The 27,600-nt window shown below is 43.1% G+C and overlaps 1 protein-coding gene across 1 annotated transcript in view; it reads right to left on the bottom strand.

The window, feature by feature from the left end:
- Window positions 1-24,819, bottom strand: part of T265_05033 (hypothetical protein) — a gene marked incomplete at both ends in the record, with an annotated part of 70,886 nt that extends 46,067 nt beyond the window's left edge. Inside the window, 4 exons of the mRNA XM_009169933.1 lie at window positions 3,396-3,574; window positions 7,087-7,194; window positions 20,073-20,169; window positions 24,721-24,819. Coding sequence (XP_009168197.1) covers window positions 3,396-3,574; window positions 7,087-7,194; window positions 20,073-20,169; window positions 24,721-24,819 — 483 coding nt within the window. The remainder of the gene's footprint in view (window positions 1-3,395; window positions 3,575-7,086; window positions 7,195-20,072; window positions 20,170-24,720) is intronic.
- Window positions 24,820-27,600: the final 2,781 nt, after the last annotated feature.

Here is a 27,600-nt window from a genome sequence, read left to right on the forward strand (position 1 = left end):
GAACAGCTTCCGGGATTCCAGTTCTCTTCAAGGGCTCCGTCTTTTGGTTGAGTTGGATGTCAATGGGTCCATGGTGAGGAGGGCACATTAACCACAAGGTAGAATTCTCTTATCAGCAGAATCTGTATATATTATTGGATATCTTGTGAGATGGCTCAGTGGTTGGAACGCGAATTTACTGACCGGAAGGTCCGTGGTTCGAAACCGAACCCTGCTCTCGACTTCTCATTTCTAGGCTTGGGCAACCCGACAGTATCCCAGCCCCCGTGCTTCCTTCAAGTAGAATGACATTTACGCACCTATGAAGGAGACCACCGTTCTAAAACTATCAAAGCAGCACTCATTTTCATGTCTCTGTCACAGTTTCAATAGTAAACGAGGTCACAACTCCACACTGATAAAGTTTATGACCTTGTACTTCATTGAGTGGTTTTACCCTCAATAAAATGGCTTGAACTCCGTGACCTGTATCAACACAAATCTATATCCGTATGGCGGTTTTGCAAGCAACCCAACAGGTCAATAGCTTCCACAGTTACGCACAATACGGTTCAACTACCGAATCGATACGTTACGAGGGCAAATCAGCCTTACTTTGGTAGCGCAACGGACAACATCTGGCTCACCCGGATGCGCACTGTTAATTTCTGCCTTAACAATGAGAAAACGTTTGCAGGCCATTTGTCAAGCTCGGCAAACGGATCAAGTGTCGCCCGACCAACAGCCAACTGATTGCTTTCTTTCTAATGTGAATTCGGCACCTCATCCACATGAACAATGATAAACGTATTATCCTTGGTTATTTGTCTACCGCTCGCCGATTTCATTGAACGACATGATGTGTGTTGGCATCACTGAGAGAAAAGCATTAGTAATCAAATCCGCAACATAACTTAAGACTCACATTATCTTGGAGCAAAAAAGCTGAAAAGGTGTCCAATTCAGAGAAGGTGCATGTTCTCTTGTGAAGTGGCCGCGAACATTGAGTTCTAATTTATATCAGTACTGAAGCTGACACAACGTGTGCGTATTGTCGGAGCAGTGCACCAATGGCAGAATTTGGTCGGCATCCGTTGTTGAACAAAATCAATCTGGGAGCCAGATGAAATGCAAGCTTTAGAGGAGCGGTTCGATCAATATGCAGCAGCATGCTCGTCACCTTGGCCGGTCATATTTTTTTCATTGTGTAGCATCCAACCGTACGTAGAGAGAAGCTAAGCTCTAGCCAGCAAGGCGCGAAATTCCCTAATAACCGGCCCTATTCTTACATAGTCTTTAGCAGCGAGGATATCCAATCAGAAACCGTATATTCTGATGGATGGCAGGTGAGCATTCGTAGCACCTCAGTCCATTTAAACTCATCTGCTCACTCAGTAATAGGACCTAGTTACCAAGTACCGATATGCACATCATTTCATGGTGACATAATACAAGCAAACAACCTACGCCGTACGAAAAGACAGTGCTGATCAGAGGACATGTGAGTAACCTTCTGAGTCAGAGTTGGCTTCAGATGCTTCTCCTCTCGCTACCGCCATTCTGTGGATGTCTCTCTTGGCGCACTGCGTAATATCGTTGGTCAAAGGACCGAAAATGTTGCTGTAGGAATCTGTAAACCTGGGACCATATGGTACCAAGTATTTGTATGGTTATTCTAGGATGGTCCTTCAACTTCTTACGGGTTTGTATGGGGTGAGAAGGGTCAAGTGGTTAGAGCGCGAATCTACTGACCGGATGGTTCGTGGTTCGAACCCGACCTCTGCCTCTCGACTTGCCTGCCTAGGCTCGAGCAACCTGACAGTGTCCAAGCCCTCGTGCCTCCTCCGAGTGGTAAGGCAGCCAGCCACCGGAGGGATGTTGCAGTTGAACGATTTACGGACAAAGAGGGTGAGTAAAGATATACGAGCATAGTATACGACAACTCGCAGAAGGTTATCCGCTGCTGCCCCTTAAATGATATTTTCTAATGATCTTCTGATTAGCCTACCACATACTGACAAGCTGTTACAGCTAACGGTGTTGACAAGGGTTGTTGCGAATATGGATTTTATCGGAAGATTATTGAAAAACTTCTTGGTACACTCCCCAACATGATCTTCTTTGTGAAGAACATGCATAGTCATGTGGCCGTATTATTACTGGATTGGTAGAAATGTTCCTTTAACCCAACGATCTCTGATTTATTCTTAACAGATGATCTAGTTTAATGGAAATCAATAACTCACCAACTGAATGCGACCATGGTATATTCTTAATTAATGAGCATTTTCTGAGATACTATCTGGTCCGCAACAGAACAGGAGCTCAGACAAGCAAGCCCTTGTATAATGATGTGATACGAAAACTAGTACATTGTAGTTTTCAGACCTGCAATGCTGTGGTCACAAAGGCAATTTTCCACCATGGTGTGGAAGTGCATGTTTCGAAATTCTCAACTGCGTATCGTCTTCACCTGTGAATCACTGCTGTTTGAAATACGCGAAGATCAAACATCTCATCAAGCGGTTCGGTGTTGGCACACTTATTCTGGACAAGACGCATCGTGGGTTCTGGGTGTAATGTTTGTCATCGTTTGCTGGAATGGGGCTACAGGATGTTTCTGCTGCAGTTACAGTCTTTATACATGGGCTACCGATGAACACTCGGGAAGGGTTGATCTTACATGTAGATCAAATATACTTTTCACAAAACAGTTGACTTCAGACAAAAAATTACAAAGTCCAACCTCACAAGCGTTCCCGTGTCGGTTCTGCATCCTGTGCAATGGCAGTGCGCTCAACAAGAGCCTACTTGTTTCTGACATGCGTAAAACATATAAGACAAAATACACCCCTCTGTATTTGGATAGACAATTAGTTTGAGAACCTACCAATGTTCTGTCGGTGTGTAGTGACTGCCTGTATTGAAACCGTAAGAATTCACGCTAAAATTCTTCAGAACTTTCCGCTAATCACAACAGTTAGCAGGGTATATGAGTAGTAAGAATCATCGGCTTCGAATTTGACCCTCTTGCAACTCAAAGGTGTCAAATCCAAAGATACACAGTGTCGGGGTTTCTTCATTACTGGGACTTCTCATTTGTGCGTGCAGATTTCGGGACATATAATTCATGGGATGGCAGTTACAAGCTATTTTTTACAGCAGGCACTCAAAGTTGTAATCAGGTGCACATTCGAAGGTCCCCATTTGAAAGGGCGCGACTCCCGGAAACATACGGAAGGCGTTGATAATTTATTTCCGCAATTGTTCAATAAATTCCGAATTTGCTACAAACCGCTCATCATTTCCAACTGTGTCACCTGTTGCTTACAGTCTGATGCAATGGACAGTAAATATAAACTACAAGCAAACCATGTTGAATGAGGATTTGAGTGGAAATTACACTTTGCACCCACCTTTCGTTTTGGCACTTTTGTCTGAATATCAATCGTATAAAAGCTTCCAGACTTTATTGGACACGGAGGCGTTGTAAATTTGCATCCGTCCACATACGGAGACGGAAATTTTATCCAATAATTCAGGCCAAGTGTTCCCGTCACACGCACCCACGGAACGATGGCAGGAAACTCATGGGCTAGGCGAAAAAGTGGGACATTAAAAAACAGCATTTGTTTCCCCAGCTGTCTGAAAGTGTTTTTGAAAGTCACTGGACGTTGTAACCTCAATCGGTAAATTATGTTATTTCATCAGCGGGTTGATGAGTGATGGGCGAACGTTCCTACATATAGCAACCGTCAAAAATCTGGCGATAATAGTACACTTGCCCAAGCCTTTTCCTTTCTCTGGAGAAAAGTGATTTTACTTGTGATGAGTAAACAACCAGTACATCTGCAGCACAGATACATCTTACCGCTGGAAGTTTTAGTTAATATACCTAAGCGTGCTAGTGGACAGTTTGCAATCAGAGAATAATCAGTGAATAAATCTCTTAATCAGTCACGAGATATGCCAAATCTACACGTGTGTCGGTGTGTCCGTTGCCTTTCTTCGAGGCCATATTTTCATTCATCAAACGTCCCCCCATTTTCTTCTTTCCTCAGTCCCGTCTCTATACCCTGAAATGGATCGTCCCCTTCCCCACAGAACACTTTCAACAACTATATAGCAGCGCTTTCAATACCACAGCTGGCATTTCTTGAGTGTTCAGGATCCCATGCGACCGAGTATTACGAATAGAAATTGGCAAAATTCGCAGGTGGATTATGTCAATAAAACCCTGGAATTTGTGTCGCATCTACCTGGACAACTGAACTGTTAGTTTTTCACGGACTACTTGGGATACGATAATAGTTTTTGCGTGGTCGCAACCTTTTGCGGCACCCAGAGTTTGTACATTTACATCTTTGATCGACTCTTCTTTGTTGCTGAGTATTCCATGTCCAGAACAGTCATTCAGAAATGAAGTTATTCAAACCGGCGGCGGCACTATTTTAGATAGTTCCTCAGAAGGAAGTCACATACGCGTCGTGCTACTAGTCAGAGCTACCATTGTAACGGTGATACTACTGATGGGGATGCATGCGAGTAGTAGGGTTTCTTCTTGTAACTTCGCTATGCATCTCTCGGAAAAGGGAGATCTGTTGCGGAATTTGTGGAGCCGCTTTGTAGCATTTACTTGGATTTGCGTAACAGTCAATGAATAGCCAGGAAAGATGCAAATAAGAGTTCTGCTTCCCTATCCAATGGTCTGTAACTGGTCAGTTGGCATTCTCTAATAAATAACTCTGAAGCGAAGGCCTTGTTCCTTTATGCACCATTATAGATATTTCTTCAGAAGGAAGTCACATGCGCGTCGTGCTATTAGTCACAGCTACAATGATTTGGGGAAAACACAATAATTCAACTTTAGAATGATTGGATCAAAATAAAATTAATTTCCTACTTTCAGTTTGAATTCAGTGTCACAGTGGTGGAGGCAGGATAGCACCCTTCGAAGGAGCTACCGATACTGGGGAAAATATCACTGAAGATTCAAGCAGACGGCATGTATTTCGGATTCCTGGTAACTATGAATGGCGGTATGTGCATGAAAAGCACATTTATATGTTCTTCTGCGCGATCTCTGATCTAATAAAAACGAATAAACTCAAAGTGATACACAACTATAATTCGCTCATGCAAACAGCCGAATCAGCCGAAATGGAAGTACCAGTGTAACGGTGATACTACTGATGTGAAGCACGCGAGTAGCATGTGTTGTTCGTATAATTCCGCTTTGCGTCTTTTGAGAAGGGGAGATCTGTTGCGGAATTCGTGGAGCAACTTTGTAACATTTGCTTGGATTTGTCCGACGAATGAGTGGAGTCAATGAATCTCCAGGAAAGTTCAAGAAGACGCGTTCGGGAGAAGATGGGTGTCCAGTTTTTGTAAATAAGATGCAAATTAGAGTTTTGCTTCCCTGTTCAATGGTCTGTAACTGGTCAGTTGGCATTTCCTAATAAATGGCTCCGCAGCGAAGGCCTTCTTCCTTTCACCAGTAAGTCGTCCCTGCAGCACACTCGAAGCTTCATATCACATCACAAGTTTAAGCATGCAATGTTTTTTAATCGGCATAAGACTATTCACCATTTTCACTGCCCTGATGGCAACACAGTGGTGACGAACATGGGGTGGTCGGTAATAGAATTCTTTGAACTCAGACATTTGGGGAAACGAGCAGAATTCCATTCATCTGCGTATTTCCACTGCATGGCATTAGGCAGTCTTGTTCTACTCGGTCTGCTTGGTTGGCTACTGCATCGATAAAATGAAATTGCTGATTACAAAGTAAATTGGTTTGGACTAAATATACCGAAAAATTCCGCGGCGAAGTTTGTAGTGTATGGACAACGAACGATCTATTCAACTACAAACCTTGTGCTCAGTTTGTATGTCAACCTCCGAATGATAAATTCAATTTTCCTTCTCGGACCAAGTTGAGATACGGTAGCGGTGATTAGTAGCATGTTTGATCGGTGCAGGAAAGTTACAACGCTATCATCAAACATTTGCTGAAAAGTAATCCTTCCTGCCAGCTTGGTTCGTTCATGAAGAGAGTAAGTTCACTAATCATGACATTCACAGAAGATCGTCTTCGATTTACAGCGCAGAACTCTGCACAAAGTTTGAACTCCTAATTTTTGCTTACACCAGTGTTGTCCAAAAAGTGCTGCTTGCGGTTTTCTATAGAAAATTTGTACACAATTATATTCATATTACATCAGACTTATTATTCCAGACTTTCAGCCACCTATTAGTGGTATTGGAAGACTTGGGGATTTTCAACTGAGATTTCGTCGTAAAATTAAAGGCGACCTACGCTTGGAATCCGAGGAGCACTGTACAGCTTTCTTATCCTAGTTGGAAATCATCAACAATGCGCATCTGAATAATTTCCAGAGATATTCAATTAGTGATCTCTTGACTAGTCGCTTGAAAACTTGGCGTTCGTCCACAAGAGACGTTTCGATAGAATAAAGCAACGCTCATCTAACCAGTTAATTGACACATGACCAGGTGAGGCATACAGTAAATTAATAATGAGTGGCGCTAAATCCCAAATGCGAGTTAATCACACTGGTGATTGGCTGCTCGCCGCTGAGCGGTCAAATGTTCAAGCTACCAGCCGGGAAGTCGAGGGTTAAAAGCTTTGAAATTTCGTCAGATGCCCAATGTTGATAATTCCGAATCGGGATGAGACGGTTCTTGTTCACTTACAGCACGAAAGCTGAATATCAACTATCTGTTGCATTCAAAGTAGGCAATCACCCAAGCGTTCAACTGATTAGTGCTCAACCCCGCCAGAAAAATCTAACCAGCTCCATGAGCTGATAGTTTCCTTTCGAATTGGAATTAATACAGTTATTGAATACATATCACTTCACGATGGATTTTACACCGGGCATGCTCTTTGACACAAAGATAGGTTGTTTCAACGTTGTCAATATTGTGGCATTTATTTGTCGTGGTTTATTGTCTGGTCCTTTTTAGGGTAAGGAACCTCATGTTCGTATAGTACAGCACTATTTATCACGTTTTCTTCCGACCTACGCAGTTTGACTGATCCAAAGTTCATTATTGATACAGACGTAAAGAATTTTAACGCACTTGGTTCAAAAACCATGGATCCTGTTAGCGTTTGGCCAGTCTTTAGTGTACAGGGCTCATTCCTGCACTCCTCGATTGTGAATCCTTTAACAACATTTGGTTGTTTACCTGAAATGGAAGAAGCGTAAAACCTTCAAGGCGCATTCGGACAGCTTGCAGAATGAATTGTGCAATTATCAAATTTATATCGTTCGCATGGAAACTGATTCAAAGGACAGTCGGGATAATGTATAAAGATTGTAGAGAAAGCTTTTCCAATACATACTCGTTTGAATACTTACTGTTAGAATGTGCCGTAAGTTCTTCTGGGCAACCAGTCGATATTGTAACGTCATGACGGTGTATAGTATCGGGGGATTTGTCAGGTAGCGTTCTCAATAAACAGTTGACATTCTGTTGCACTAATGACAGCCGCAGGTAACAATGTTTACATCCGTTGTGCATTGACAGACCGTAAGCCATGGACAACGGATATCTTGACCCGAGGAAACGCCATACAACAATATTGTCCGGGACTCACCAGCGCACCCAAACAAACCAATCAGGATTTGACTGAATACTGCCAAAATCGCAAATGCTAACGCAGCCACCAGACACACATAATTGTCTTTGGTTTGTTAAGGAGTAAAATGGAAAAGGGACTTTAATCGATCAGTACTAATGATCGCCATTACTATTGAAAGGAAGAAGGCCTTCGCTGCGGAGCCATTTATTAGGAAATGCCAACTGACCAGTTACAGACCATTGAACAGGGAAGCAAAACTCTAATTTGCATCTTATTTACAAAAACTGGACACCCATCTTCTCCCGAACGCGTCTTCTTGAACTTTCCTGGAGATTCATTGACTCCACTCATTCGTCGGTCAAATCCAAGCAAATGTTACAAAGTTGCTCCACGAATTCCGCAGCAGATCTCCCCTTCTCAAAAGACGCAAAGCGGAATTATACGAACAACACATGCTACTCGCGTGCCACAGCTGTCAAGCCTTGCCGTCACATTGAGAATCAACATTCTAAACGCGCTGGAACTGATGTCATTGACCGGTAAATGAACTACATTCGGTAGAAGTTTTCATTTCCAGAAGGGAAGTCTTCATATGAACTCACATTCTTACGTTCACATACATACTGCTAGCATAAACACGGCGTAAAAGCAAGAATGTTTTCAAGCCACTCGTCAGTTGATGCCCAACTGTGAGAATCACGTACAAAAAAGCTGAGAGACACATTTTTGAAATTTACTGCAGAGAGGAAAGGCATGGGAAGTGTTACTTGACCTAACAACAGATGTATACATTTGATCGTCAAGCTCAGCTGGTGCTTGCTCTAAAAACTGATCTATTCTATTCTCACCTTAAGGTCATCTTAGTTGGAGTAACACAGCTAACCATGTCGAGTTGCGTATTCAAGGGGGTTACATTTTTTATGGCTATTCCAAGTGCTTGTCCCAAAAACTTTGACAATGTAAGGCATGAACCATGATCACATCATGAGTGATGGTAAATCGTCTTGCAGCAGTTAATTAAAAGAGCGCGCATGAACGCGGATGGAAAGCCAAATTGAGAATGAAGAAGTCTGGTCTACTATGGAAGAAGACTTAACACGAAACTATAAACCAAAATGAGAAGACCAATTTTGAATGATTGAAGAATGTGACAATTCTGTCGCGTTTCTGTCAGAGCGTGTCTTAATTATTCAAAACAGAAACCTACGGATTGTTTAATTTTTTTTGTTTAATCTTGCCGAGAGAAAACCAGTTGATGCCTAAAATGCAAAACGCCAGTCGTAAAAAGTGGCCTTCAATCGTCAGCATTGGACTTCGTGGTTGGTTATCTCAGTGAAACACTAAGGTTAAAAATGTGGCATTCTTCAGATCCGGTTCTTAGGCGCAAGGTTTGCTGTACCAAGAAGGAGCCTCAACCGATCAGATCTCTAGGTACGCCTTTCAACTCTGTCAATTCATTTTTACGGAGTTTCAAAACTGAAGTGAAACATAGCAAACTGAACGCTGTAGCGGAAACGAAACAGTTTCGAGGTGAATTTATTCCATGCCATTTCGCTTTCCAACAGCGCACATGAGACCAGGGCAAAATTGACTAAACTGCAAGTGACATTTAGAATACTGTTCTCAAGTCGACGTCATATAAAAAGCCTCTATCAGTGAAGTTCTGCTACTGTCCGGATCAGGCTCAAGTCTTTCCCTGTTCTCTTGCAAACCGCGTTGACCAGAAAAGATGTCCACTGTTTTGGTAACATTTAGATGCTGCATGATTGATGAATGGACTTTTATATCGACTGAAACCGACCTTGTTTTCACGACATAAGTTGATGCCAATGCTCACTGAACCGCCTCGCAAGCGTTGTCAATCGTATGGATATAATCTTCATCGCAGGAAATGCAACTGACCGGCGTTTTGGTTGGTGGCAGTGGAACTATCCTTGTCTGCGGTTTAGAGAAGTGCTGTACAGTATATTGCATTCGACGCAACTTCTCATCTACACTTTTTCAGCAGAAATTTTGAACCACCACAGGTACACCGATGTGCATGGTAAATTGACTTCTGTGGAGCAACTGACCGAGCCAACGTGTGCTACCTGTCTCCCTACAAATTCATCTAATCAGCGATTTGACCTTGCTTCATTTTAAATTGATAAGTTTCCTTGTTCAGTGTGCACGCCGTGCAAGTTATTCTGATAGCTAAACGGAAATTAGTACACTGAAGAAACGCTTTCACGTGTTTGGGCTCACGGCGAACAGAACCGACACGTGCTCATCTTTATTTGTATGGAGTTTAATGTCTAAAAATAGGAGTTGGCTCAAAAGCAAGTATATTATGGAGACTAGTTGAAGCAGAAAATAGAGTTTCAAACCATTCCTTCCGCTCCCCATCAGCGACCAGAATGCTATACAAGTATTCTCGGAAAAGATGTCTACCAAAACACTGTCCGACAGTGGTTCCCATTGCCGGACCACTACGTTGCTCACAGCTGTTAATTTAACACTAGCATTTAGCTCTATGGACACATGCGTATAAGACCCATCTGGATTTGAATGAATGGCTGACGAGAATCGCACAGGAGATTTATTTATGCTTCAGGGCACACTGACAAATACTGACTTTGAATCGAACTAGAAGATTATCGAAATTGAGGTGTATTTACTTTTTTATTGTAATGCAAGATGTGCTTTTCAAACAACGTCATTTGCGGACAATCTTAACATGTTCCAGAGAAGTGTCATGAGCTTAGTGGTTAAACGAAGATAGGATAAAATAATCATAGAGAAAAAACTACTGCTAGGTATGGTGCCGTCACGAATCCTATGAGACTTTAATGTAATAAAAGAGTAGCCTATATGTAGTGGGGAACAGAGGCTGTTATTGCAACCATTTGACTTGGCTTTCATTTAGTTCGCGTTTTCCGAAAGTGTACATCTGTATATATATATATGTATATATATATATATATATGTAAAGCTCAAGCTGGTAGTGCTGGCAGAAGGCCCATAAGATAGGTCAATGAGCACTTTCATCTCAGTCAGCCATCGATCATGGAGGACTCAAATGCAGGCAAGTGTAAGGTTGACATCCTTTTAGGTCGATGTGTCATATCTAGAAGCGCTGTCGATCACTCGATGAAGTCAGGTGCTATGCTATGTACCTAACGTGACCCTTACTTATCAAGTACATTGCAAAAAACGTGTTTAGGCCGGACCCTGCTAATAGACAAATTGTGGTATTAAAACTTTAGGGTATATATGCATCCTGATCTGATAGTTTTACTGATGCTATGCTTGTGGACAGTTGAGACTGCGTTAAAAATTGTCACTTAACTTCTTCAGTTCATACTGATTACTTTCCTGCCTCCGATCACTTTGTTAAGGTGATGTTATCAGGTTAGATAACTTTGCGGCCCTCCAAATTATTGGTTCGCTGGAAACTCCCCTGTGTGACCTAATGAGTTCATATGAAAGTTCTACCCTTCTACAAATTAGCTATCTAGCTAGTGGACTTTTTCGGTAATTGTAAAGCAGCGGCAAAGTGCAAGCAACTTGGAAATATTCTAACATGTAAGGTAGAAAGAATCCTCTGAAAACTGTGAAAAACTACCTGAATTTTTCAAACTTCATTAATTTATTGAAGTTTTAGTTGATTCACTTAATTTCGGCGTATAGTGGCTGGCTGTTCAGTACTGTGTGGCTGTAGTTAGATCGCACTTGGAGTCCCCGGCAGCAAGTAGGCTTACAGAGATGCCTTAAAAAGTGCAAATAAAGACATCGATTGATCACCTGAATTATTAGTCCTGACAAGAGGGTGATATGCTTGAAAAAAATATCCGCTGTTTGTGGGCCAGTCAACTTCGCACAGATGGCTGGGGCAATAACACAGTTGATTGCCAAAAGACAGTTTCAGGTCAACTAGAAACGCCCAGCTTGACAAAGTGGGTTAAAGAGACCTTCACAATATTGGATTTTGCGGCGTTCTGAAAGTCTGCGTTAGTTAACACTTAAAACTAAGTTAGATTGCAACCCTAACTATGCAAAGAGGTAGTAGCCTAGGTAGCAAGATAAAACAAACTGGTCCGAAAACCGGCGGGCAGTTCGCCGCTAAATAAATTTCATGGTTTCTGTGCTTTTGGCTGGGATCGTGAATGTTTGTTCTTTCCCATGAATTTGCTTGTTTGTTCCTCGCATTTCCACAGATGAAAAAATATGCGTGGTGGTCGGCCGATTCCCAGAGTGAGACTACTTTTATCCTACCAATATCTCCCTCATGAAATGGAAATTCAAATTTGGGGGGAGAGTATCTTACAAACTCTCACACAATACACAATTCAGGTAGTAAAACAAAAACTTACTGCAATCAGTCCACTGTATACGTCCCTTAACTTGGACGCACCATAACAAAATACTTAGTAGTATAGGACGTCGCTTCATTAATTACAACAACGGCAGACGGTTGTCAGCCTCAATTATATATCCGTTTACCACGTGGGGTCATTTTTCTCACCCGTATAATGCACTTGTGTGTGAAGATAGATGCGAGACATGTGTTCCTAAGTTTTTATCTATTCCACCAATGCAAAAGCTACTGAACATATTTTGGCTAATTTTGTTTGAAGTTGGCCTTGAAAAGCGACTGGTATTCGTCCACTGATTTTGTTGCGTGATTTTATGCGACTGAGGATTTCTATGAGATACCCGAAGATCCTACGCTTGGTGCAGACCTTTACTAAAGCACGCCCCTATATAAAGACCCATAACAAACGAAATTAAATATTTTCATAGAGGAAACTACTCATACGGTTGCTGAAAACTCTTTGACAGGCCATCAGGGCTCATCAGGTAGGCGCAGTCCCCGAGTTTCCTTATGTTATAATTGAAACCCAATTGGACTGTTTTTGACAAATACGCCCATTTGCAAATAATGAATGTTTCCCCAAAAATATTCCGCTCCGGTCCTGCAATTTCTTGTCCGTAGCCTCGTACAGTGATTATATGACTTTATAAAGAGTCCGCGCACCTAAAGTAGGCTAGAGTAGAGAAGTATGATAGCCTGCCTCCAACAATCCTAATGCGTGTTAAATATTCGTGTACAAACACTCGAGAACTCTACCCTTCAAATAAATCCAGGTTTCTCCAGGGACTGCTTTTTGTTTTTGTTATAAACATGAGAGAGACGTCCATTTCACAGGTGACAAATTCACACGCTTGAGGAATATTAGGGGAAAATTTACCACAAAATGTGGAGGGCCTCTCGTCCAGATGAACAAAATCGTAAAAAACGGTGAAATACATTCGCAAGGACAATGCACTCTTTGGCGACGCCTTTAGATCAGTTGGATTCGAGAGAATCAAGCATGGTTTCAACCCCTGACCGGGGTTGCATCACTTATGCACTCACTCTGCAGCAAATGCTGGAACCACACAGCAAAATACCTACCTGATGATTGAGTAGGAGACTTTGGTGAATTTAGTGCTGAATCCGTCCTCATGGATTTGTTCTTCAGTGAGAATCAGGCCAACCCTACTCCCATCGCTTCGATACACATCCTTCAGCAACGTTTTCCTCCAAAATGCCACTGAAATGTGTATAAGCCATAATTTGGGCGCAGGAGATGAATTCCACGGCGTGTCTGTCTTCCGAAGATCTTCTCTCGCCTTATAGTTGTGAAATCTTGTGTAATGTCTTTCATCCCATGAATTCTGCATAGGAGTTGAAAACTCTCGTTCTGCACTGTTGATCCTCGTGGCTCGAAAAGTTCGGCCGACAAGCCGCCTTTCACAACTGCTTTTCTACGTTTTGGTTAATCTATGGCTCTCAGCATTTCTCCGGCTGTAGGCAAGTTTGTTAATTATGTCTCCACTGTATTTTGGGGCATGTGGCCTATATAGTTCAAGGGGAACAGATTCATGTTCACATCACTCCCCTTCAAGCAATCTTGCTACTGTTCTTGTGCAATTATTCTTGTAAGTCCACATCAAAGGAAGAAAGTACTTGGACCAGAGTTTTACTCCTATTAGAGCTCTCCAGCGGTGTATACCTCTGGGAGTTCTAACACGCTTGGCGAGCATGTTACCACTACTCCACCACCAGCACATGCTGAGCGCAGCTGAATTACTACGTATGAAGAAGCGAACTGGTTCACACTCGATTGATGTGATTGAATGTCCTTGGTTGTAGTGCGGAGTTTTGTAAAGTTATGCTTTCAGGTGATCGGAATTGCTTCGAGCTTTTTAACCGCTTCACCGGCTTGTTTTTCTTCTATCACTTAAGCATATGAGACTACCATTGCTTTACGTCAGACCACGTTGCTCGGTCTATCTATTTGTAGGTGAACCAGAAAGATTCTAACGACATCTTTTGGTCGTTCTTTGGTTTGGATTGTTCTTGGGTGAAGAAGTATGCTCACATTCAAATTGCGAGCTTTAGAATTACTTGCAGAAATTGTACCAAACGGAGTCAGACTTGACATTGTAGAACTCACCATGGCTAGAGGTCGTTTACCTCTAAATCGCTGTGTTTTGCGTTTGTGAAACTGCTGTCTTAAGCTTTCACGAGGGATGCTGGTTTTGATCTTGTATGTCACGATCTTAACTACATAAAACACAATGTTCAAAAAGCCATATTTGTCGCACCTGATCACTGAATCCTCATACAGTTCCTTGAGCAGTCTCCTCAGGCTGTGCAAGAAATGTCTCCTGGCAAGTATTGTGCAAACATGGTGAGGTTGATTCCCTTTCAACATCCAATGTTAAACGAAGATCTACGAAATGATCGAAGTTGTTATAGATATACAACCACAGACCGTAGATTTCATGAAAAATGTGGAAATCTGAAGCAAGAAACCGATTCGTTTGATTTTTCAGCATCCAGGTATGTCATGAGAGGGGCTGGTGTTGTTCCGAGGAAGGTTTTTGATGAAGATGCCAACGCATACGTATGCAAGTAAGAAGTTAATTATCAGTTATTGATTGTAAATAATTTATCGATCAAAAATGTGGTTTAACTCCACACATTATTACCTTCCATCATGGAAGTCTGGATATTTTTAGCTAGAGTTGTCACTCATCTGGTACAGCGTATTCTATTAGTTTACTATGAAAAACTCATTGAGTTACCAGTGTTATAATCTTCCCATTATTTAAACCATTCCCAGTAAAGTTCACAACTTTCTTCGGAAATGCATCTGAGATGGTAAGCATGAAAAGTCTCGTTTAGGGAAACAAAGGAAGTACTCAATTGTCTCTTAAATTTTGGACTTACTTCTATTGGCCCGTCTTGGAGGTGGAAAAACTTGCCACTGCTCGCAACATTATTGTCACCACAAGGTTCTAGAGACGTTGATTTTTTTTTCATACGCAGGCCTCAGTGTGCATTGTGGATGGCACATTCACAAGAATGTATTCCACCTTGTTCTCAGTGGTCGCGCAACGGTGATACTACTGATGGGGTGGTATGCGAGTAGTATGTGTTTTTTTTGGAATTTCGCTGTGCGTCTCTTGAAAAGAGGAGATCTGTCGCGGAATTCGTGGAGTCGCTGTGTAACATTTGCTTGTATTTGAGCAATGAATGATTGGAGTCAATGAATATCCAGGAAAGTTCAAGAAGACGCGTTCAGGAGAAGTTGGATATCCAGTTTTTGTAAACAAGATTCAAATGAGAGTTTTGCTCCCCTCTCCAATGGTCTGTAACCGGTCATTTGGCTTTTTCTAATAAAAAACTCCGCAGCGGAGGTTAAGTTTTCCTTCGTCGTTCTAGGTGCTAATCTAATGATGATTTGATGGTCATTCTTGGAAGGAATTTGGAGAGTTTTCTAAATGAGTAGAGATTACCCTGAAACTACCGATAAAAGTGAGCGGCTGACTGACGTCAAATTTATCAACTTATATTATGAGCACAGCAAGAATAAAAACACCTGCGTACAAACTGTGTACATCTAAATTCATTCATTTGCACTGAATTTAGTGTTGATAATTATGCGGAGGTGCATATATTCTCACCAATACTCTTTTCAGATACAACCCTATCTGCTTGCTCGATACTAAATCGATTTCCCCGGAAACACGTTTAAAACTAGTGACTTGTAGTGAAGTCTAACAGTCCTAATATCTGCTGAAGGTTTTTAACGAGGTAAACAGATAATAAATTTGTCACTATCTCAGAAACGCTTATAGGATTTGTAAGCTGAATGATCCACGTCCTCAGAAACTTTATTTGAGTCAGCTGACGAAGAGAACCTTGAGAAATACTCTTATTCGCACACGAATTTGCTTTTCACAAGTGAGACAACCGAATCCAGCTGTAGCACTCGTTCATGTTGATAAGGGCTAGGTCCAGATCCTGATATGTTTGTCGAAACCGAACGTTTCTCTCTTAACGTATTCCTGTGTTTGAATTGTTCTTATCATGTGTATTGTAGCTCTAAGTTGACCTTCGAACGAAGAATTTAATTTATGCGCCCTGTCTTTGACCTGCCTACAGTGAACATACGAAGAAGTGTTGTGAAGTTTCATCATCCATTATGCATTCTCACAATTCCGTCGATCACTGGATTTGCGCAGTGGTTGTCACGAGTGATCGTTTTGCACTTTCAATATGTCTGCCTGATGCGGCATTGTACCTTCTTTGGTCATACTTATTAGTTTTGGGGCGAGATGTTCAGAAGTCATACAAGGAATCCTAAGCCGGATTTCAGGCGCCCGGCTTAAGAGAGGAGTGCATTGAAGCTGTTGAAAACCTTCTGGACAATCTTCTTTTTAATGTCTAGTCCGTGTAGATGTTGAAAGAGCCTGTTCCAACCACTTCCCGACACTTGTGAGCATGATAACGTCTGTGTGATACACCGTCTCGTATACTGTTCCCGAAATTCCTGCAAGTGCTTGTCAGTCAGGAGCACTCCGGTGGATTTGCTTATGCATGATCATGTCTGCATGCAGGTTTTCCGATTATCGCGATTCAACCAGTTCAACTGGCGTGCTCAGTGTCTTAGCAACGAAGTTTATGCCAACTATGGTCATGGTAGAGGTATTTTACGTAGGTGTTTATGGTACTACTAGATTAAAAGTTGTGGGAAGTGGCTCTCAGGTACAGAAGTGAAAATCCCAATACATTAACTTGCTTTGAATCCACAAATCGTGCGCCAACGGTCCAGTCTTCCGCGGACATACCTGTGAAGTTGTTTTTATACCAACGTTTATCTTGATAGGCCTGGTTTTAAATTGTCGCTCATGGTAGCCTTTTTGCTGCGGTTGTTTGGATATTTTAGCCTTATTCTCATGCAAAACATATCCGAACTGTTGTACATTTTGTCTTTGTAGAATCCGAGATAGATGTGAAAGTTTGAGGAACCTGGTCAAGTGCGTACCATTAGACACTTCCTCTAGGTGGCGAATTTACGTAGCCTTCGAGCGCTTTCTTCTTGCGGCGACTGTTTCCTAAAGGCCTAAAATAGGGCCAAAGAGACATCTACATTATTTCAAACGTTGCGTTGTTTCTTATCCACATGGAGTTGTTTGGCTGCAAAAATTCATATATATTATTTTTGGTACATGTCTAAATTTGTTTTTACCACCTCATGCCTGGAAAAGTGGGGAAACTGGGGATTTTGTAGAATAAAAATCGCATGCCTACTTCAATCCCTACACCAAAGGAATTGCAGGCACCTCGGGTTTAGATGCCAAGGGCTTTATTGCTAGTGTGTGGAAGCCGCGTGGAGAGACGGGATAATCAGCTAAGGTAGGCGGTTTCTATGGTTTCCACTAAAGAAATAAGCATCAATGTCGTGAAGGAAGTCTGCTACCTTTTCTGAAAGCAAATCAACGTCATAATATTCTACGATATCCACTTGGTTGGCCAAGGGTTTCGGCTACACCACTCTACAACAAGTACGCAGTCCTGGCAGCTGATAATTATGATGACGGATTTTCCTTCCAGAGACACTACATCGGAAAAGCGCGACCTAATGCCATCTTCTTGTCGCGAAAGGCTGCTGCCGTAATCTTTCACGACACACTGGCTGGATTTAGCCTCTTCAAGCTTCAAGCAAGCCAAAATACCAGGGGAGCAATAAGACGAATAGAAATGAGTTCCGGTGCTGCAAAATACTTGTTATGAGGCTGTTTGGAGGCAGTTGGCTCGTCCATGCCCATTGAAACAGAGATCCAAGGAAAGCAGAGTAGAAAACGCTGGCTATAAAAGCCGCCCATAGGTTGACCACGATCCCCAATGGATTATCTAACAAGGTGCTTGAGCCCGGGACGCCTTCAAAAGCATTTTATTTGTGTTGCGTCGTCAATAGTCAGTCTTTTAATCTACACTGTCTGGGTCCCTGGCCCAAGCCAACCCCCCCCCCACTCAAGCCTGCCAAACCATTGAGACGTTGGTTCTAGGAAGGGTCCCTCAAGAAAACCATAACGATCGCTGCCTCGTGGTCCAGATTTTTTAGTCGGACGTCATATAATATTCCCAGAGTAAAAAGGATTGTCCCGTCGTTTGTTGGATTGGATCATTGATGTAACTTTTCAAGGTTGAATAGCTTGACCAAAACCCTTTCTTCGATTCACGTAGTCGGAAGGCTTCATTCGCCCTTGCAACCCTTCATTCGCTGACCCCCGCACACGGTTCTTACACATGCCTTCCTATTTGTTCAGCGGCAGTTCACGTGAATAGCCTTTGCACCTGAAATTTTGCTCGCCAAAAAAATCAAAATAAAATCGAGGTAGAAAGCGCTTTATTGGGTCGGGTTTTTCTACCTTGTTTTACGAGGTAAACGGTGTTTACCTCGTCTGTCGTCATACAACAAAGAATTCCGAGTCCTAGGAAGACAGTCTGGATCGGGATTCGCCGCGGTTGCTTCGGCCAGCAGGGGGTATAGACATCCGGATTCTCTCGGGTGATATGCCTGTTTAAGTCAGCCGACTACTAAGTGTTGAGAGAGCTCTGCTTTGTCCTACATTGAAGGTTGACGCTCACTTCATGGACAATCGGGAGCGGTCTCTTCAGCCATGAGCTAAACTTCCTTTATTTCTAACCCACACAAGGGTTCAGCCCAAGCGCCCACCAATGCCAAGTAGCCCTGAACTCAGTTGGACCATGTGAAAATCAGCTACTAATAGAATGATTTGATCTGGTATTGTTGTCCGTTTGACTCTGATCACGATAATGTGCGACAGCCCGTAGATGTTTGCTTTCTCTCCGCAATACGTTGGTTGAGGTAAGATTATTCAATTAGTCGCCCGTAAAGCGTCTCTGTGGCCCAACATTATCCGCATATTGTACTTTTAAAACTTGGCGCTTCATCTACTTTATGACTGGTCTTCACATAACGGCTAATAGCGCTAACTTTCGACTCTGTCTGTGCAGTGGCGAGCACGTTATAACACTTTCCTGCGAAATTCGGTGTTCCGAACCCATAAACCGTGAGAATCAACTGCCTCAAAACGGATGACACGGGGATGGGTTTCCTAACCCGTATACTTCATTTTCACACTGTCTGGTAAATATGGTAGGGGAGAAGTCATGTGCTAACTCGTTCTATGCCTTAAAGAAAGCTACTATCAAACCTCATGAAGTTTCGTCTGAAGATTAGAGGTTCTCATGAGGTTTCAACGAAATTGACTTTTGAGATCAGCACTGCGTCCACAGAGCTTTCCGGAACTTCGTAAGATGGCTGTGATGTAAGAAATTACCTGAATGATGACCAGATGGAGGATGCATATGTCAGCGGTGGAAATGTGTACCAATTTTTCTGAAAATTTTACTGTTCAAACACACTGTACCGCGAAGGTACACCAAAATTTGCCTAGTTGTGGAGCTGCAACTTTAAAAACCTCCTAGCCTTTGGTCCTCCACATCGTTCTAAAAGTATCTGCGAAGTCGGTAACCTGGATTCAAATTGTGAATGTTTTTTACTGAAAGGACTTCCGTAACTTTTTCCCTGTTTTACGACTAAATGAGATATCTTGTATCCTGTTATCGTATTTTCTACACCATTAAAAGGGAGCAAAAATGGATGCAACATCATCAGTTTATCCGAATTCTCAGCTGATCTCTTACTCAGTGACTAGCTGCGCTGAACAAGTCATGTAGACCGCGGAGATTCAGATCAAACCTTAATTGATTGTCGCAGGACTGGTCAACGTAAACCATAGTCTACACAGGAACAAGAGTCACGTATGCGTCAGGCGGATACCGTTGAACCTCGGCCCTTCCAGATGAATCAGCTCGGAACACTTACTGGTAGCAAGCGATGGCTAAAATCCGGGTACAGCTGACTATATGAAACCGGCTAAACTGTAGTCAAAATTGCATGGGCAAAATTGATCCTAAGGTTACCGGCACTCCAATGCGCAACAGCTGCGACGTGGCTTGACACAGAAGAAGCGACGGTGATCTCCTGCATTTTACTGTCGCTCCGAAAGTTTGTCCATTACTTCAGATAGTTTGTTATGCCTCGGGGATAGAGTTATCATTCCATCGACTCACCGAAAGGCTGTTCTTGCAGATTTGTAATCTGGTCATCTGGGTAGTGATAAAACGAATTCTTTTGAACGCTTGTCATGTTGATGGCCGGAGCTAGATGCTGACATCAAATATACTGTTAAAAATTGTATTGAATGTACACACAAGATTCATAGAAAATCTCCACTTGCTTGTGAAACATTTCAACGCGTTCATGCTGACTGCTGTGGTTATTGACGTATACTCACGTTGGTCTGAAGTTTTTCTAACTACTTCCCCTAGTTCTGGATTCACAGAACAACCGTTGAGGAAAGTATTCAACCGTGAATGTGTACCAGCTGTTTTGGTCATTCAAAAGTCACTCGAGGAATGGTTATATGACCTTGGATGGCCTTGAGAGTTTATTGCATCCCCAGTCGAATGGGCTTGCTGAGGCGTTTGTGCGAACACTTAAATGTTCCAGTACTTCATTCTCTCCTACATCTTCTAAGCAATTAGACCGCGGAATTGATAATTTTCTAATGCAGTATAGGAATGAAGTTCACTGCAGCAATTCTTTTTAAATCTCACTCGTTGCGTACAAGTCATGACTGTGCCAGAACGGCTGATGCTACCTCTTTTAAGGGTGATGATTTGTGGCCTGCTACAGGAATATACTCACATCAGATGGCAAAGGGATGGTCACGATTCTTGATTTGAATGCTCTCTATTGCCATCGGAGACATATTGACCAGGATTTGTTCAACACCAGAGGTCAGTCGAATAATGGCACTACTGACGTTTCAAATTCTAATGAATCGTTTGTAGATGATCATATTGTATCCGAAGAAAACGTTATCTCCGTAGAACATACTACCTGAGAAAAACCTGAATTTTCCAATCCGGAAAGATCCGAAAGATCAAGACCTAGACTACCACTGAACTATTAACACCCACACGCTCGTCCAATGTGTGATGAAAACAAATTGTGCTCTATTCAATGCTCTATCGAGTATTCTATCGGTTTATTATTCCACGTGCTATATACACATCAGTTTGAATACATACGTGTTACTTATTGCGCCATGCTGGATTCTGAATTTCGCTTACTGTATACTGATATGCGTTCTCAACTCATTTACTGCATTTGGTTTTGGTTACGTTGTTTGTCATTCTTGAAGATCAGTACACGCTGTTGTTGTGCACATTTCTATTCTTTTATCCGTTAAAAACACTGCACGCTACTGTACAGAGTTGCTTTTTCTGGAAATAATTCATAAATTGGATTCCCTCCTGTGGTTAAGGTCGAACATTCATGGTGACAATTTAATCAGTAAATTAATGGAACCCTCTGCCTAGGAGAAGCTCGACGAATAGGAATGATCGACCTAATTGGACAGTTATCAAAAGCCCCCTATTGGCTCACTTGGCTGGAATTTGGCTGAAAACCATTTTCTTCTAAAAACAACGCTTGAAGAAGCGAAAGTTATGGTTTTGAAGGACTTGTGAGCCTCCGCGTGCATGGGACTGTCAATCTATGATTGCTGCTTTAATGATACATACATGATTGACGGTGTAAAAGATGTGGTGAACATATTGAACGGTGTTTCACAATGCTTTGAGTTAACCTAATTGCTTAGGCAAGGCTATCGCTGCTTTTCCAGCAATCATTTCTCAACATGGATTTAACTTACTGCACTTTGAGTGTCGCGATAAATTTTGGCAGGTATGAACGTAAATCCTCACCGTCTTTCCTGCGTTGTCGTAGAATAGCAGCAAACACACTTCTGGGGAAATTTTTCCTGTTTTCGGTTTGTTGCACGTTAATGCAAGGATGTTAGCTTCGTAGGCCCTTCGCAACGTGTAATGCAATTTCCCTGAACACATCGGCTTGCACCCGCCAAACCTAGAGTGAAAGACTTCCTCTGTTTTATTTCGTAAGTATTCTAAACCACCTTATTGTGCCAAACATTGCCTAAAATATATATACGTGCGTGTGTGTGTCCGTGTTTCGCACGCACACACGACGGTGTGACGTAAATTCCTCACCGATATCAAACAAACTCCACCCTGAATCTGTACCAAAAACGAGGACTCCACGAGACACACCACAGATCTGAGACAGTAGATTCAGCGCGGAGATGATGCCTGGGAATTTAGAAAGTCATTCGGTGACAATTTTCTTCTGATGCTGCAAGCACTCTTATTTTCAATTCGTCCACGATCAATCTTCATAACGATACAAAAAATCAGCGCCTCTCAAACCCAATACTAGGTTCGGATTAAGTATGTTACCTCTGTACCTTCTTAAAGGAGTTCGCTGTCCTACTGCCTTTTCGTGAATGATTCGATTGATCTATGCATCAAAATAAGTCGAAATGCTAACCATCGCGAGCCGGCACAACTGAAACCTTGCCACAAATCTTACCCATATATATCACCTTAATGCATGCACCCCTCTCACCAGTTTTCGAAAAGACTCCTGTTGATCAGGACGGACGAGGTGTCCTATTTAAATTGCCTTTGTCCTTTTATGGACAGGCTCCACTTGGCATTATAGCAGTCCGTACATCACAATGCAGAATAGCTGGGCAGAAACGATGAACCAGTCAAATTCCTCAAAGACACCAAGAATCCTCTCACGACGCTCTTGGGCCAACCTAACCGAGGGAACCATCAATGGGTATACAATCAAGGTAAGATCATTACGCTTAGACTTCAGATGATACCGACTCCAACAGGATTTGCCGCAGCAGCCACTGGATTCCCAGAGGGGCGCATTCAGAGGCGGGTTCAGTTTGATGAGAAAGCTAACACAAATATTGTGTTTGAATGTATCACTCTTGTTTCCATTGCACACCACACAACAATGTCAAGCTGGTATAGTATGAGAGCAAAGCCAGGTTGTGCCTTTTGACTTCAGAACGTGGATAATACAACGACCAAATAGACCGATTGTCGAGGAATAGTGATCGATTTTGGGATGCTTGAGGGTGTGCATGCCCATTTGCAGGAGGCGGCAGCGCCAAGGCTGACATCAGACCTGCCAGATAAGGGTCCCGCTTGCTGCTCACGAGTAATTGTTTCACGCCTCACCACGTATCACTAGTTCAACAGTTATGAGGATGGAGCTAACAGGGAAGATTTTTTAGTGCTGCCAGGTGGGGAACAAAAACACATGTTCGGAAGAGAAGGTAGGGGGGTATCGGAAGAACCATTTTCATGTCCACCCACACTGTTGTACCCCGCAGGCGGCTGACTCGTCATATGACAGCAGTGGACGGCCGATTTAGCAGAAGATTGTCGTTATTTCTGAGAACCGTGGTCTTGCATGGGCTGGGTTACTTCAAGGGCACATAAACCTGGACTGGAGGACGAATACGGTAACATAAAGCATCCTGTTCCTCAAAAGCCGGATCGCAAGACAGTGGCGTTTGAGGAGAAGTGCGAATTTACCAGATTTGTCTTCTGGTGTCTCTCCTAAGTTCTTCTCCATTAGCTGCGAATTCATGTGGGAACGAGATCGTCACCTGTTCGCACAGTGCTGGGCAATTGGCCTGTGGCACAATGACACCGGGCTAGCTTAGAAAGGACAGCGTCGCTGCTCGAATCAAGGGGAAATGTTCTCGCCAGTCCCGAACATAATTTGGCCTGACGGATTTTTAGATGTCAATTGAAAGTGAGCCTGTGCGCCGACCGTGAAGCCTGTGGACACAGAAGGCTGAGAAAATGAGAGGCCAACCAAACAGAGATTTTCCGAAAACCGTTTCAGTTGATCCCTGCGGTCGGTCCAGGACAGCCTCTGTACGCGAAACCACCCAGGATCAGGTGACGTCACCATCTCGAATAAAGAACACAGACCACTGTGCCGAGTACTTCAGACATCGATTCTCGTAGCGTACCGTTGCCGTTCATTTGAAGATTTCGCCTGAAGTCGAACCCTGGATGAGGACAGTGGAGCCCCTTAGCGCCTTGGAGGTTTATGACTACAAATGGTCCTTGAAGCGCCACCGAGCTCCTGGTCAAGATGGTCTCCTACCCACATTGTTCAAAGATGGAATTGAAGTCCTCGCCGCCTTTCTGATCTTTTTTCCTGTACCAGAAAACTGAGGAAAATCAGTGAGAGCACCCGTTTTCGAAAAAAAGGCTCGTAGTGAGTGCGGTAACTACAGGTGATCAGCTTGACATCCATTGCAACGTGACTGCTGGAGTCATTTGTGCTTACGGTGCGTTATGTTGGCCCCTGGAACTCCCACTCGAGAGCAGATGACACGATTCTGTCCTGGTAGGAGTTGTGCTGACCACATCTTTACACCATCCGTTGATAGAACAACGTCATACGTACCAACGACCCTAAGTTTCAGTATTCCTGGATTTCCGAGGCGCATTCGACTTGATCTGTTCCACTTAACGCGCTTGTCCATCAAGGAGCGCCCCAAAAATTTGTAAACATGATAAGTTGTTTGTATTCTCAGACTTCCAGACGTTTGTGAGAGCCGTTTCTGAGATCCCTCCAAAAGCTTCCGTAGACGAAGCGATGTCCATCAGGGATTCCCACCCTCTCCATGCCTGTTTAATTTCGTGACCGACGAGATAGTGAGGTGAAAACTGGAAAGCCTTCAAAACCTGGGTGTTCTAATGGGTGCTAACGAAAACCTTGTACTCTGGAATGGGCAGATAACATCGTTCTCACCTTCGAGGAAGAGGAGAAGTTGCAGGTGATTGTGGATGAACTGGCCCAAGTCGCTGCGTTTATTGGTATGCACTTCGCACCCGCAAAGCGTAAGGTCATGCTCCTGGACATGCGGGCGCTGAACACCACTTTCAACCCTTTTTGTGGTGTTCGAATTCGTATAATTCATCATTTCTTTGTTGTTTAATTTCCAACCGTATTGTTGCCGACAATGGAATTGTAGTAATCTTCAAAATCCGGGGAACGGTTTTCTTATTTACATCTCGGTGCAGAATAAATCCCTATCCGCAGATGCACGAATCTCCAGAAATTTGACCAGTCTAACATATTTATCTGGTGCAACTGTAGTATTTCTTCCCATTTTTCTTTATTCATTGGTTTTTCTTTATTCTTATTCTTACTTCATAATCATAATCTCCATTAGTTTTCTGGAAATCTGTTTTGCTTAATTTCACCCCTCTTTTTAAATTCATTCCTAAAGCTTCAACGCTACGTTTGTCGGGCGCTCAGTATTCGCACAGTGGAGAATAACAGTAATGTTTATTCCCAACTTGTGGGTGGCGTATCGTCTGACATGATCATAGTCTTACGGTCAGAATGGAGCATGACTGGGGGTTCATGGGAGTGCGGGTAGCGCAAAAAGAGGACAATGTCATAAACAGTGGGAAATATCCGATGATATAGTAATAATAGGTTCCTGTCCTAACTTGTTGGGAACAATGGGCTTGAGGTCCGACTAGATCAAAGACGGTCAGGTGGCATGAACTAAAACTGAAAACCATTGCCGGCCATGAGTGACCTTGGGTGGTTAGGCAAATGACCGGAGTTTCAACTAGGAAAAGTGGACATGGAGATGGGATAATTCAAATTCGGAGCACATGACAGGTTTTGTTTCGAAAATTTGGTGTAACCTGAAAGTAAGTAGACTCACTGCTTGCACTGTTGTAGGGAAGCCGGGTGCAGAGGAATAGGTTGGATGGGGGCAAGTTGCCAATACATAGGGCGACCTTAACTCCGTATACAGATTTGGACTTGTGCAGGAGGCAAGCCGAAATTGCAGCGGAAAAGCCAGGCTAGCCAAATCTGAGCGAAAAATTCATTGGGTACGGAAGAGCTCATCCCAGAGACGGGGCCGGATGGAAACTGCTCGAAGTTGTGACTACAGGCTTGAGTGCGCGTGGGGTTGCGGTCGAGATTCTGGAGTGCCATCACACTGGGTATGACAGTGCCGTGCCATCATCCAACTGGCATGCTTCGGTTTCTCGAGGGCCCCATAATGGCAGTCAAGGCTTGGAGGAGGGATACTCAGTTTCGTGGCGACCGGTTCTGGGTGAGACAGAGGTTGACACAGGGAGTCATGCAGACGTAAGCTCACGCATAGTTTCCTTTTTGTTGGAGGAGCGTGTGGGTGTAGACCGGACACCAGCCAGTGTGAATGAATAACAGTTCCAAGGGACGTTTCAGCAAATGCAGTCGAGGTTTGAAGCTTGGGAAGAGAAAGAAATAGAATGAAAGCGGCAGTGTGTGGCGGGTGTTAGGAGGCATGAGATACAACGGCGTCAATAGAAAAAATCCAAAAGGGGGTAGCAGCAAGCTAAATGGACCCAAGAAGGGTGAATACGTTTGCTGATCTAGAAGCCAAACATTAGTTGGGCCAGAGTAGGTGCCTAGTTTTGGGAAGGTGGAAACTTTGTCGTCGAGGCAGCTAGCAGGGAGGCTAGCTTTTGGACTAGTTGAGAACGGAAGGTGATCGGCTAATGGTGCATCTCAACCCAGATGACGGTCTAGGGACAGAGAAATTAGGCGATTATATGCTTTCTGTCGAGTCAACAATCAACAGTTTCTGCTGATGTGCTGTATAATGCGCACTATTCGAGAGAACTCTCTGTTTCCCCGCGATCCTTAGCACTCTCAACACTTGTTCGTCATGTTTTTCCAACCATAGGGCTCATGAACAATGGTATGCCACCTACCGGATGAAAATAAAAATTATTATCCTGTCATCCGGATCTAGTTCATAGCTTCAGGACCATAAAGCTAGCGAGCATTTATTCTTGCGGATTGTGCTACTTGTCTCTTCTCATGGTGACTTCGTAGCACCATGTAGATCTTGTGAACACTTACTTTCCATGCTCAACTCCATCTTTCTCCTTGTCAATATCGGCCACACAACCTCACAAGGATCTATTTTAAGGAAATACAACACAACCACCCGCTTTTTGGGTCCAACGTGACATTGGAACTTTTGCTGTGTAGTTGTTTTTGTGACTGACGGTTCACTATCATTGGCTGATGTCAAGTCTAAACATGACCAAATATTTTAGCTAACAACCACTGGATTCATCTATTCTCATCGGTGGGTTGATGTTGAGATCCCCGGAGGTCTGAAATAACACAAAGCTAGAATCCTCTCCTCCCGGTGTGGTAGTTCAGAATGACCACCGCTCTTACATGCCCTTGCTTAGCTCAGTAGCTTAGTTGTAGGATAAAATAAGTGCTAACTTGGTTGAAACTGACGTTCACTCCAAACTCACATCTTTTGTAGTTAATAACCCTAGAGTGTGATTCAGTCAACTGGAATGCTACTTCCACTTTTGCCAAATTACCCCAAACAGACCACGTTTTCCTACGTGGCATTTTAGCCTCCTGTAGAGTTATTTGATTTGATTGATTCCATGCCAGCATCAAATCCATACAAAACGCTTAAGGCATCCTTATTTAGACGGACACCGAACTGTTGCAAAACGAAATCCCAGAAACTGTTTCCAGAAGTTGAGCTGGGTGATTGAATGCCATCAAAACTACTGCAACATGTGCAAAGACGTTTCTGCAGCAAGTCGATTGACAACTCGATTTTAAAGGAAGCGTGGACGCAGTGTA

Source organism: Opisthorchis viverrini, assembly GCF_000715545.1.
Source record: "Opisthorchis viverrini unplaced genomic scaffold opera_v5_91, whole genome shotgun sequence".
Lineage (NCBI taxonomy): Eukaryota > Metazoa > Platyhelminthes > Trematoda > Opisthorchiida > Opisthorchiidae > Opisthorchis > Opisthorchis viverrini.